The sequence below is a fragment of the Nematolebias whitei genome, chromosome 1 (genome assembly GCF_014905685.2).
Source record: "Nematolebias whitei isolate Nwh7 chromosome 1, NemWhi1, whole genome shotgun sequence".
Lineage (NCBI taxonomy): Eukaryota > Metazoa > Chordata > Actinopteri > Cyprinodontiformes > Rivulidae > Nematolebias > Nematolebias whitei.
This window is the reverse complement of record NC_056498.1, coordinates 14,981,973-14,995,297: the sequence shown is the minus strand read 5'-3', so window position 1 is coordinate 14,995,297 and position 13,325 is coordinate 14,981,973. Positions and strand designations below refer to the sequence as shown.

General features: G+C 41.3%; 1 protein-coding gene and 1 long non-coding RNA gene across 2 annotated transcripts in view; both read left to right on the top strand.

Moving 5' to 3' along the window:
- The first annotated feature begins 734 nt into the window (after nt 1-734).
- Nucleotides 735-11,370, top strand: LOC119414776 (E3 ubiquitin-protein ligase DTX3L). Its single transcript, XM_037681892.1, has 4 exons — nt 735-958; nt 2,659-2,789; nt 10,620-10,739; nt 11,335-11,370. Exons 1-4 carry the CDS (start codon nt 784-786, stop codon nt 11,368-11,370), a joined length of 462 nt encoding a protein of 153 aa, XP_037537820.1. The 5' UTR covers nt 735-783.
- Nucleotides 11,371-12,080: 710 nt separating this feature from the next.
- LOC119408481 overlaps nt 12,081-13,325 on the top strand; it is an 8,146-nt gene continuing 6,901 nt past the window's right edge. Inside the window, exons 1-2 of the long non-coding RNA XR_005186738.1 lie at nt 12,081-12,114; nt 12,221-12,445. This is a non-coding gene — a long non-coding RNA (uncharacterized LOC119408481). The remainder of the gene's footprint in view (nt 12,115-12,220; nt 12,446-13,325) is intronic.

Here is a 13,325-nt window from a genome sequence, read left to right as displayed (position 1 = left end):
TCTTTCAGGGATGAAGATGTTCACATCCTGGATAGAGAGGAACAATAGTATGAGAGAGGGGTAAAGGAGGCCAAATTTGTGAAGAGAAACTGTCCATCATTAAACAGGGGTGGAGGCCTCCGTTTTCAATTGTCCCCCTCTTACAATGCTGTGATTGCTAGTATCACTCAGCCCTCTGTGAATAGTAAACAGCCATCAGGGCGCTAACGAGCATTAGGCTGATGGTCCTCCTTGATCATGTGAACGACTAGTTTTGAATGTCAACAACAAACTGGTTGATCCACTATGAGAAGGTGCTATTTATAAGACTGAGCTGAATACAGCTCCTCAGACTGAAGAAGTCTTTGGGATGAAAGACGAAACTTTTCTACAAACTTTTTTTTGGTTTGTTTTTTGAACGTCCAGAGGACCTGACTTAACTTTTTTGGGATTTTTCTACCTGGATTATTGAGCATGCATCAAGAGATTACCAATGAATTTGCAGAAAGTCTGCATCGACCTCTTAAGCCTGCTGACCAAAATGATTCTATTCTTAAACTGCAGTTGTGGGCCGCAAAAAAACACTCCAAGGGCCGCAAATGGCCCCCGGGCCGCGCTTTGGACACCGTGTATTGGTGTATGGTTGATGAGCAGATCTGCCACATCCAATATGGCGGACGCTCTGACGTACAGCAGTGGGCCAGCCCGCTCCAAGCAAGAGGAGTCTACGTATTTATTTGTTTATAGGCACTCCTCCCTGTAACAAGTCAAAGATCACTGCGGGTCTGTCTTCACAGCTGGGAGATGGCGGACAGTTACAGGTTCCCTGTTTTCTTTGAGTGTCCTAGCAGTCTGTCAAAGAATGAGGAGAAAAAAGTGGAATCATATTTCAGTGTTCGCCGCAGGTCAGGCGGAGGAGACTGTACTTTAACTCGAGTGGACGATCACAGCTACAGGATAAGCTTCAGACATCAAACAGGTACAGTAAATATGGAGGGGGATGTGACTAAATCAGTAAAACGAGTTAAAATATCTGTTCAGATTTGTTATGACTTGCCTCGTTAGAAGGACTCGATCAGACAAGAGTTGATTTAGCGACTTTTTTTTTTAAAGATTTTAAATGCGAAAAAAAAACCTCAAGCAATGCACGCGAATTATCAACTTTAGTCGATAGGATCACGTTATCGAATAATTGTTTATTAATAATAATAATAATAACAGTCACTGAAACTGAAAACCGGACATTTCTTGGGAAAGTGAAACTTAACTCGCGCTGCTTGCCCGTGTAGTGTCGAGTTTTGTTCCCCCGCAGATCTCGCCCCCCACCCTCAGACTTCCTGACAACAGAAAGTGTTCCGCCTGCTTAAATATATACATTTTTGGCATAAAGAAATATCTGAATAAAAATCTCAGCATATGTACTCAGTTGTATGTATTGAACTCGTTTGTGGTTTTATTTTAGTTTTTGTTTACTGCCCAACAAGGCAAAATACTTTAACTATGATAATAATTAATAAATAATAACTATTTGGCTAACAGAAAATGTTTTTCCTGCTATGACAGTCTAAAAAGATCAACATATTTTTCTTTTAGCACATAATTAAAATGCTGTTTGGTAAAAATAACCACAGTTAGGAGGAAAACGAGGCGAAAAGAAACAAACCTTGCCGAGGAAACATATTTCGACAAAACACTGTTTTGATTTCTGTTGTGGAACTCCATAAAAAACATCAAAACTGTTAAAATATTTAAAATAATAATAATAAAAGGGGGAATGAATGAGAGCAATATTTCCTTTAGTCATAGTTCCTGAGTTCCAGGCGATAAAATCTGTCCAGTAGGTTATAAAATAATTTGCTATCACAAAGTGCCCAAGTAAAACTAAATGGGTAGTCCTCAGATTATGAGTTGGAGATTATTCTCATGTACTATCACAACAAATGTAAACTCAGTATATGTAACACTGACTGTTGTACAGTCATTTTTGTATTTAGTGAAGTCAATGGGCTGTGTCGGCCATCTTGAATTAAATAGACTCTTATGGAGGTACAGTATATACAAGTTTCATTAGAATATGTCGGTTAGTTCAAGAGATATTTTGCTAACAGTGATGACTAATAGTAAAGTTTTACACACAGCTCTTAGTGAGCCCTCGGCCACACAGACACAGGTCCGTTGCCTGCTTGTTGCTTTTTGGCAACGTGAGATAATAGATGGGATTAATAGATAACAGATATTTGTTTTAACTACTCAATATTTTAAATATTTAATTGCTGCACTGCAAAAATAAAAATAGTCCCTTGCAAAATGTCATGCATGGCTTCCACAGCTAATGTCATTTACAACATGGTGCTAACAGAGCGCGTGAGTTATTACATCACATGATCGTGCTCAAAGTTGTTTTCACATTGTATAAATTTATTATGCTGTCTTAGCAGTTATGTAGAAAACAAATGCAGTAATTCTGATCAGTTCACGTGATTAAAAAAAAACAAAAATCATCCTTTTTAAAGGGTTGGCAAAATGTGACCTTTGATTCTTTGTATACTTTTTAAATAATAAATCGGTGTCAGAGCAAGAGTTAAAATGCTTTTAGTCTATAAGTCTGCAGATGGTTTTAAATGTGATGTCATCACTCCAAACACATGCAAAGAACAGAATCGTCATTTTGTGTTTTAGATCAACAGCAAGTCCTGAAGAAGTCTGAGCACGTTGTTAAGCTTGCTGAAGGTCGTCTGGTGTTCAGTGTCAGCGATGATCTGCCAACTCCTGCTTCTTCTCCAAACACCACCCCCACAGCTCCAGCAGAGGTCAGCCCAACATTTCACTGTAGTCACTCAGCCCAGGCGGTCTGAGTTTGAAAATGGACTTTGATGTGTATTGTAGTCTAAACTAGAGAAACGTGTGAATGCTTATTGCAGAAGAACTTGCTGAAAAACAGCTGAAATTAGCTAAAAACATACTGAAATGTACAGTGCCTTGCAAAAGTATTCGCCCCCCTTGAACTTTTCAACCTTTAGCCACATTTCAGGTTTCAAACATAAAGATATAAAATTTTAATTTTTTGTGAAGAATCAACAACAAGTGGGACACAATCGTGAAGTGGAATGAAATTTATTGGATGTGTCAAACTTGTTTAACAAATAAAAAATTGAAAATTGGGGCGTGCAATATTATTCGGCCCCCTTGCGTTAATACTTTGTAGCGCCGCCTTTTGCTGCAGTTCCAGCTGCAAGTCTCTTGGGGTATGTCTCTATCAGTTTTGCACATGGAGACACTGGAATTCTTGCCCATTCTTCTTTGTAAAACAGCTCGAGCTCAGTGAGGTTGGATGGAGAGCGTTTGTGAACAGCAGTCTTCAGCTCTTTCCACAGATTCTCGATTGGATTCATGTCTGGACTTTGACTTGGCCATTCCAACACCTGGATACGTTTATTTGTGAACCATTCCATTGTAGATTTGGTTTTATGTTTTGGATCATTGTCTTGTTGGAAGATAAATCTCTGTCCCAGTCTCAGGTCTCTTGCAGACTCAAACAGGTTTTCTTCCAGAATGGTCCTGTATTTGGCCCCATCCATCTTCCCATCAATTCTGACCATCTTCCCTGTCCCTGCTGATGAAAAGCAGGCCCAAACCATGATGCTGCCACCACCATGTTTGACAGTGGGGATGGTGTGTTCAGGGTGATGAGCTGTGTTGCTTTTACGCCAAACATATCGTTTTGCATTGTGGCCAAACAATTCGATATTGGTTTCATCTGACCAGAGCACCTTCTTCCACATGTTTGCTGTGTCTCCCAGGTGCTTGTTGCAAACTTTAAACAACACTTTTTATGGATATCTTTGAGAAATGGCTTTCTTCTTGCCACTCTTCCACAAAGGCCAGATTTGTGCAGTGTACGAATGATTGTTGTCCTATGGACAGACTCTCCCACCTCAGCTGTAGATCTCTGCAGTTCATCCAGAGTGATCATGGGCCTCTTCGCTGCATCTCTGATCAGTCTTCTCCTTGTTCGAGATAAAAGTTTAGAGGGACGGCCGGGTCTTGGTAGATTTGCAGTGGTCTGATACTCCTTCCATTTCTATATGATTGCTTGCACAGTGCTCCTTGGGATGTTTAAAGCTTGGGAAATCTTTTTGTATCCAAATCCGGCTTTAAACTTCTCCACAACAGTATATCGGACCTGCCTGGTGTGTTCCTTGGTCTTCATGATGCTCTGCGCTTTGAACAGAACCCTGAGACTATCACAGAGCAGGTGCATTTATACGGAGACTTGATTACACACAGGTGGATTCTATTTATCATCATCAGTCATTTGGGACAACATTGGATCATTCATAGATCCTCACTGAACTTCTGGAGTGAGTTTGCTGCACTGAAAGTAAAGGAGCCGAATAATATTGCACGCCCCACTTTTCAGTTTTTTATTTGTTAAAAAAGTTTGACACATCCAATAAATTTCAGTCCACTTCACGATTGTGTCCCACTTGTTGTTGATTCTTCACAAAAAAATTAAATTAAATATCTTTATGTTTGAAGCCTGAAATGTGGCAAAAGTTTGAAAAGTTCAAGGGGTCGAATACTTTCACAAGGCACTATAGCTGAAAGTGAAAAACAAGCCTAAGATAGCAGAAGAAAGCAAAGAACACATTTTTTTCTCAATTAGGATTACCATACTTTTCACCATATATCACCATTTGTTAAAGTCCTCCCGCACATGTTCCTGTGGCCGCCATTTGGCAGTCAATTGATTTTTGGCACAACACCAGCCCACATTTCTGGTTTGTCAGTGGCGATGCATAACAAACGCTACACGTCAGCAGTGACTTATAATAGATGCAACTTATACAGTAAAGCGACATATTTGTTTGTTTGTTTTTTCCCCCCACTTTATTAGACATATTTGGACTGATGCGACTGATGCGACATGTACGGTACATAAGCAGAATTTAATACAAAAATTTGGAAATTAGCTAAAAAGCTCAAATTGGCTCAAAATAGCTGAAAAGTAGCTGAAAGGGCAGAAAGAAGCTTAAACCACCAGAAGGAAGTTAAAGGAGCTGAAATGAGCTAAAAATATGTGGAATTAGCTGAAAAAGCTAAAATTAGCACAAAACAGCTGTAGCTGAAATAGCAGTAAAAGCTGAAAGCAGCTGAAAGAAAGACAAAGCTGAAATAAGTAGAAAGAAATTAAGAAGACTGAAAATAGCCAAAATTATTATGAAAATGTTGAATTTATCTGCAAACAGTGAGCACAGTTTTGCCCAATTAGGCTGAAAGAAGCAGAAATGAGCACAAAAATGGAAAATATCTGAAAAAAGCTGAAATTAGCAACAAAAAAAATTACTGAAAAGTAGCTAAAAAGCATAAAGAGGATAAATTAACAGAAGGAAGTGGAAAGAGCACTTTTTTTTGCAGAATTAGGCTGAGAAAGTTGAAATTTAGTGCAATAACTGTGAAATTAGCTGGAAAAAAGGCAATAAAAAAACCCAAAACACACCTAAATAGTAGCTGAAATAGCAGAAAATGCTGAAACTTGCAGAAATAAGCTGAAAGGAGTATAACAAGCTGAAATTAACCGAAAAAAGTTGGAAGTAGCACACAAATGCTGTAGTTAGAAGAAATAATCTGAAAGGAGAATAAAACTGCTGAAAGTAGCTGAAAAACAAGTTTAAATTTGCACCAGGAAGCTGAAAGAAGCTGAACAGAACAAAAGGTGAAAGGAGCAGTAAAATATTGTAAACAAATGTAAAGATTTGAAGGATGGAACATGAGCTCAATTCATTTTCTGTGAGGAAAAAAAATGGCAGAAAATGATAAATATTTCAAAAAGCTAAAGTTGCACCAATACCAAAAGTCACAGCAGGATTGTCCTGAAAGAGCTGAATGTTCTGATTTATGATTTATGAAATAGCTTGAAAACTGCGAGACAAGAATCGCACCGAAAAACTTAGAAAAAAAAAAGGATCACAACAGTGTGAATGCTTCATAAACATTCACACAAAGAGTCACAAAGGTAAAATGGGCGGAGTGCACAAAGCTGCTGCTATAAGCGCGGCCTTCATATTCTTTTCAGAATACTATTTTTTTTTTTTAGATAGAAAAAGGGACAAAACCATGAGGAGATGGTAGTGGCATTACAAAAAAAAAAAAAGATCTATTCACACCTTGTCCTAACAGGACATGATTTAAGAAATCAAAAAACTCTGCCAGCAAGCACATTTACGAACATGTTACATATGCATTAATGACGAGGCGGTCCATGAAGCACCAACAGATTAATTGATTAGAGATGCACTCTGTAACTCTTGGTGTGTGTGCTGTTATGATGCAGAGTTTTCAATAAATTTGTAATTCAGTACACTCGTCTGCGTTTAACAAAACAATTGTTTTAAGTTAATTCAGCACTGGGTTTGTAAGCTCAAATAACATCCAGGTAGACAATAAAAATGGTTAAATCATGTCATCTGGACCCGTTTCAGAAATGGGTCCAGATGACATGATTTAGACATTTTTGTTTTTTGTTAATTCAGCACTGTTTTTCTGGATCAGATTGTTATCAGACGATACGAAACCGCAGATATTGGTATTGGATCGGAAGTGGGAAAAGAAAAAGTGGATTGGTGCATCCCTAGTCCTGATAAGATGATGGTCAGCCGGCACAGTTCTGATAAGCCTTCACGGGGGGGATAGATGAAGCTTTTCCATAGTTTACACATTTCCAGGAGAAATAGATAGTCGGCCTGTTCAAGGCCAGCCGGGAGTCCAATTCATCCATCCATTATCTTTTACCCGCTTCTTCCATTTAGGGTCACGGGGGTCACCAGTGCCCATGTACGGCAATCACTGTGCGAGGGGCGGGGTACACCCTGGATGGGTCGCAAGTCCATCACAGGGCGAGTCCAATTCAGATAACTACAATTCTTGATTTATTCAGGCAGACTATTTTTCCTTCAGCCTTGAGTCTGTGCTGGTACTTCCAAGGTCCAAAATGTCCAGATTAGGGTGCATTCCGCTGGACGGTGCTTACGAGCCTCTTCAAGGTCATTTTCATGCTGACGAGTCCAAAAGCCACAGGTAGCCTATGATTCAATCACTTCCATCTTGCAGTTTAGCTCGTAAATCAGCTGATTTTGAGTCCTCAAAGCATGAACCAAACCTTCACATAGGCAGCAGCCTGACGAGGTCCAAATTAGCTGCAGCCGTCTTCTTTGTATGTTGATAAACCAGGATCCAGACTATTCCAAAAACAGGAAACCTTTTATAATAAATCCAATTATATGCAATTTCGGCGTCCTTGATCAACAGCAGAGGTAGATGCATCACCCCCAGAGATATATCCAGCTGCACGTGTCGTCCGAGCAGATATGAGGGTTCTCCAGGACTCTGTTGCTTTGTTGAAAAGATTTTGTCATTTGTGTTGAAAGTCCAGTTGGTCAGATACAAAACAATAGTTTTCATTTCGGAAGATGTGTAAAAACAGGAGCTGCTCCGATACACAGACAGAGAGCAAAAAAGCAGGAGGAGAACAGGGAGCGAGGAGGAATGCATGCGCCCTGTTACAGAGCTAGTGGGGGGACTCAAGAAGAAAATTACGAAGGTGTATGAGCGAAACAATATTCAGACTTGTCTAACCGTGCACACGCATGTCTCTGCACCCCTTTCTTTGATACACGTGGAACTTAACTCTCCCTCAACATTTGAAAAGAATCCTGCAGCCAGTCTTTCCTCCACCTGCGCTCTGCTCTCCTACATTGCTGTCTAACGCCTTGAGTGATGTCATTCAGCCACGGTTCTGATCTAAGTTTCGTTTTTCTGGTTTTAATGGGAGCAACATGGTCCAGAACATTTAAACAGACAGAGTTGAACTGGGAGGTTAGCTCCTCGGTGGTAAGAGACACCGAGAGCTGTTCGATCCTCTCAGAGTTAAAAGCTTCAGTGAAATCAAGAAAATTATGAAGGTGTATGAGCAAAACAATATTCAGACTTGTCAAACCGTGCACACGCATGTCTCTGCACCCCTTTCTTTGATACATGTGGAACTGAGCGCACCTGAGACACCTCCCCTGGCACACCTTTATTTAAATATGTAAAATTTATGCAAATATGTCCTGCATGTGCGATTCCCGTCTCTGCATTTTAGATAATGATGTTTAAATGCAGCAAAACAAAAAAGCATTAATGGAATGTGAGTCAGAGACAGTCCTAAATAAGTAGTGAAGTGTAAATAGTAAATGGACTGTACTTATATAGCAACTTTCTATCTGATCAAGATACTCAAAGCACTTTACAACACAATAGCCCCTTATCCACAGGGCCTTTTGGGGCTCCTATGTAACTAGTTCAGGCCAATTGCATGGTTTATCCACAATGCCTTCAGCGGTGGAACCCACCCCATTTTTGGGACCTACTTCTCTGAAGTCCCAGGTCTGGTTCTTGTTGGGTCTAGATGTGACATCAGCGCACTCTAGGTCACTGATTGGTCAGGGGGCGTATTCATTGGTGGAGGGCGGAGATCAAGGAGGTCATCCATTTTGGTTGCATGTTGTTTTCTGGCTCTTCTTCTTCTAATACGTTAGTGGTGCTTAGAAAATAATGTAGCACTAGCGCCACCAGCTGGTAAGGTGCATTGATATTAATAATCCACCCACTAGAGGTGAACAAACCACCCACTAAACGGGAACTATGGGCACTGTGGAGACAGAAAAAAAGAGGTCCCACCAGAACCAGACACAACAGGGTCCAACAAGAACCGGCCCTATGGATAAGGGGCTAATCTGTGCCCTCATTCACCCATTCATACAGCACTCTACTAGATCTCTACAAATAATAATCAGTGCTTTATCACATTCATACACAGATCAGTCACACATTGGAGGCAATGAGGGGTTCATTGTCTTGCCCAGGAACAATTCGGCCTGTGACTTCTGGTGGAATCAAACCCCCAGCTCTTACATTGGAGGACGACTGCTCTAACTACTCCGCCACAGCCACCCCGTAAAACATGCCACACATGCACTAAGAGGAGTGTGAGTGTTATCGTTTGTTGAATGAAGTGAACCGGGGGACGCTGATCAGCCGGCGGTGTACTTCTGAGTCTGAGGCATTTTCAACTTAATGGACGTGTTTAATAATTTCATTACTGTAAACACAGAGGCACTCAGGGGCTTGGTGGAACTTAGAAATGTATTCTTTGAATAGTTGATGGGAAGAAATGAGTTGCTACGCTTCATCAAAGTGTGTCAGTTGGAAGTGTGGGAAAATTTTAAATATCTGGACACAATGTTGATGAGCCTGTCTTAATTCAATTGGCACGGCTCGTGGCCAACTGAGAAATACCCGATCAGTGTGATTTCTCGCTCTCATGCAAGGTAGGCACCCTTTTGTTCCTCTCCCATCCTCCTCCTGCTTTTTTGCTCTCTGTCTTGTGTAACGGAGCTCCTATTTACACATCTTCCGAAACAAAAAACTACTGTCAAGGATCTGGTCAGCTGGACTTTCAACTTAATCGATAAAATCTGTTCAACAAAGCGACAGGGTCCTGGAGAGCCCTCATGCCCCGCTGAGACACACGCAGCAGGTTACGTCATGGATAAGTTGATGTGCCTTTCTGTATTGTTTCAGAAGGACGCCAAAGATGTTCATATAATTGGAATCATGATAGCAGAGTTACTGCTTTTTGGCACCTGCAAATTCTTATGTTCTCGGCTATTGAAGAAGACGGCGGCAGCAGTTTGGGCCATGTCAAAACTGCTGAGTCTGTGTGAAGGTTTGGTTTGTGCTTCAAGGACTCAAAATCAGCTAATTTACGAGCTAAAACATAAGATTGAAGCAATTTGTGAGAATCGCAGGCCACATGTGGCTTGGGACTCGCCAGCATGTCGGAGACGACCTTGTAGGGGGCTCATAAACACAGACCAGTGAAATGCCCACAAATCTGGCCATTTTGGATCAAAAGTACCAGCAGGACTCAAAGCTGATGAGAAAAAACAGTCTGCATGAAAAAAGAAAATCAACAATTGTGGCTTATCTGAATCTGACTCCCTTGTTGGGCCTTGAAGCAGGCTGACATCAAATTTCTCCTGGGATATGTGTAAACTAAGGAAAGCTCTGTCTATTGCAACCCCCCCCAGGAACTTCTGTGAAGGCTTATCAGAGCTGTACTGGCTGACACCAACATCTTATCAGGACTATGGACTATCTGGAAGTGCTTTATGGACAAATCTCACCATCTTGTCATCAAATGCATATGTAATGTGCTTAGAAATGTGCTTGCTGGCAGAGTTTTTTGATGTCTAAGTCGTGTCCTGATAAGGACAAGACGTGAAAAGATATTTTTTGTAATACCACTATACTATCCTCATAACCTTTCCCCCTTTTCTATCTAAAAAGTATTCTGTAAAAGGATAAGAGGCCGCGCTCTCAGGAGCAGCTGTAACATGCACTCCGCCCATCTTTTGAACGACTGTACAACCATAATTTCATTGTATTTTGGTACAATGAAAATAAAGCCTGTTCTGATTCCGATTGTAGATTAAGCCCAAAAAGTGAACAGGGTGTGAATACTTTATGAAGCCCCTGTATTATTTGAATAAAATAAAAAATAAAAAACTGAACATTTGATTGTGTTTCCATAACAGATCCCACAGTTCATTCCAGACTCGACGACTTCACCAAGTAAGGAAGAGCATGAACTTGATGATCCTCTGCCTTCTGAGTTGAAGGAATGTTTGGATGCAGATGGGCAACAGGAGGAAGAGGTCCCTTCTGCTTCTTACACTGTTCAGCTTTACGCAGGGGATGATAGGGTTTTACTCAAGAAGTCATCACATTCTGATGATGTAGATGAAGTTAGGAACAGGAAAACTGAGTTGGACAATCCCTTTGATAGCTACATGTGTCACCTTGAGAAAAGTCTGCATGATGAAGGGCAGCAGATCAAAGATGAAGGTGGGGGTTTGAGCAAAGCAGGCTCTAATGTTGAGGAACATTCCCAGGTGTACACAGAGCTGTTGGATGTAGAGAATAAGTCATGTTTAAGTGAAAACTTGTCATCATTGAGTTTGACAAACAGAGAAGTAGCCAGCTACGGCCTGTGTGGTGGGCTTCAGGTGGTGTTGTGTCAGGGTGATATCACCACACTTAGAGCTGATGCTCTGGTGAATGATGCCAATGAGGATTTGAAACATAATGAAGGGGTTGCTGCTGACCTGAGTCAGGCAGGCGGTCCGGACATACAGTATCAGAGTGATGCTTTAATTAAAAACAAAGGAAAAATCCCTACAGGTGATGTGGTAGTGACCACAGGAGGTAACTTACACTGCATAAGACTGATGCATGCTGTTGGCCCTGTAGCTGGAAAAGCAGGTGGCAAAGAGAAGGTCTTACTAGAAAGAACAATCAGGCGGGCTCTGAACTTAGCAGAAACAATGAAATTTACATCCATTGCCTTGCCGTGCATCAGCTCAGGAGTGTTCGGTGTTCCTGTGGCTGTGTGCTGTGAGGCTATCGTGACTGTTGTTAAGGAGTTTGGTAGTCAGGGTGGGCGAAGTCTGAGTACAATCATCTTGATAGATGACAAAGAAGAAGTGGTGAGGACCATGCAAGAGGCATGTGACAGACTTTTTCTGGGTAACAGTACCATAAACCACACATCGAGTGGTGATCCAGTTGGACTGGAGTTCATGATGGATTCTACTGGTCAAGAAGCAGATACAGGAGAGGCTGATGGAGGTCCTAAGGGTGTTGTCAAAGTTGAGCTTGTTCAAGGGACAATTGAGACCCAACAGGTGAGAAATCCTTAAAGTTACAAGTTATCCACAGCAAAACTGAACAATTTATACAAATTAGAGTAATCTGTCTGTTGTACTTGCACCTGATGTCCACTTCCCGTTTTAGGTAGATGCCTTGGTATCTCCCATGGTCGGCAATGATCCTTTGTCCACTCGTGTTGGAAACCTTTTGAACAAAATGATTGGTTTTCAGCTGGTTGCAAAGTTCAGACGTGAATCAGGAGGTGAATCGGAGTTAGGCGAGTCAGTTCTGGTGGAGGCATTGCATGGACTTCCATCTAATGCCGTATTTTTCCTCAACCTTGCTCCGTGGGATGGAGATGAAAAGGGAGCTCCTGTTGAGGTGAGATAATGGAGCAATTCTATCAAACTTAGACTTTATGACCAGTTCTTCAGATTTTGTTTTCCAGTTACTGACACATAAGAATATTTGTTGTTGTTTTCCACAGATTCTCAGGCTTGGCATCAACAGCATCCTTGCTTCCTGTGATGAGAAAGGGTTTGGATCTGTGGCCTTTCCTGTTCTTGGAGCTGGGATTGTCCTGCAATTTCCTGAAACTGTGGTAGCCAGAGTTTTACTAGAGGAAATCCATACATTTGAACAAAACAGAAGCAGCAGCACACCGATTGTGATTCGCATCGTCATACACCCCGATGATGAAGAGACTGAACAGGTATCAAAATGCAATGGGTCATCAACACTGTTTATGTATAGGTAAAAGTATTCAAGTCTTCACTATTATTTACAGGAAATGATATATATTACTAATAGGGATGGGGCCGATTTGATCCAGTATCAGCATCGGCCTCCGATACCAGCATAATTTACGTATCGGATTTTTCCGATCCAACCTGCAGAGATTTCCAATCCATGATGCATGTTGGCTTCAAACTATGGAATGGATTTCCTGAATGGAGACGTGTCTCATGAGCCCAGAATAATAAGACTTGCCTCACATTCAGGAAATCCATTTCATAGTTTGCAGCCAGCTACAATGTGAGGGCTGAGCTAGCAGCACTGTGGCTAACAGCTAATAAACTTTTCATCTAAACATGTCCGCTGTGTGGAAGTATTTTACACTAAACACCACAAAACAAGACAGAAACGTGCAATGTCTGCAGAGCCATATCACCACATTAAACCACAGTAAAGTTAGTTTTACGATGGACATTCGAGCTCTGGGGCTTCAGCGGTCTGCTCCTCTCGCTGAACCCATAGCAGGCAGCCCAACCCCGGCCAGCCGCGTCCAATCTGCCCCGTTCAGTCTGCCAGTCTCCGAGGAGGGGCAGACTGAACGCGGCTGACCGAAATCAGGCTGCTTGCTGCGGATTGAACAAGAAGAAGACACTGCTGAAGCCCCGGAGCTCAAATGTTTACAGAGAAGTTGCTAAACTTCATCATAATTAATGATCAACCACTATCAGTTGTAGAAAACGAAGGATTTCTCAGCTTGATACTTGCAGCCAAGATATAGTTTACCCTCCAGGAGATATTTATTAGTACAACAGTACACAATTAAAAAAAAACATGATTTGAAAATTACAAGAAAATTA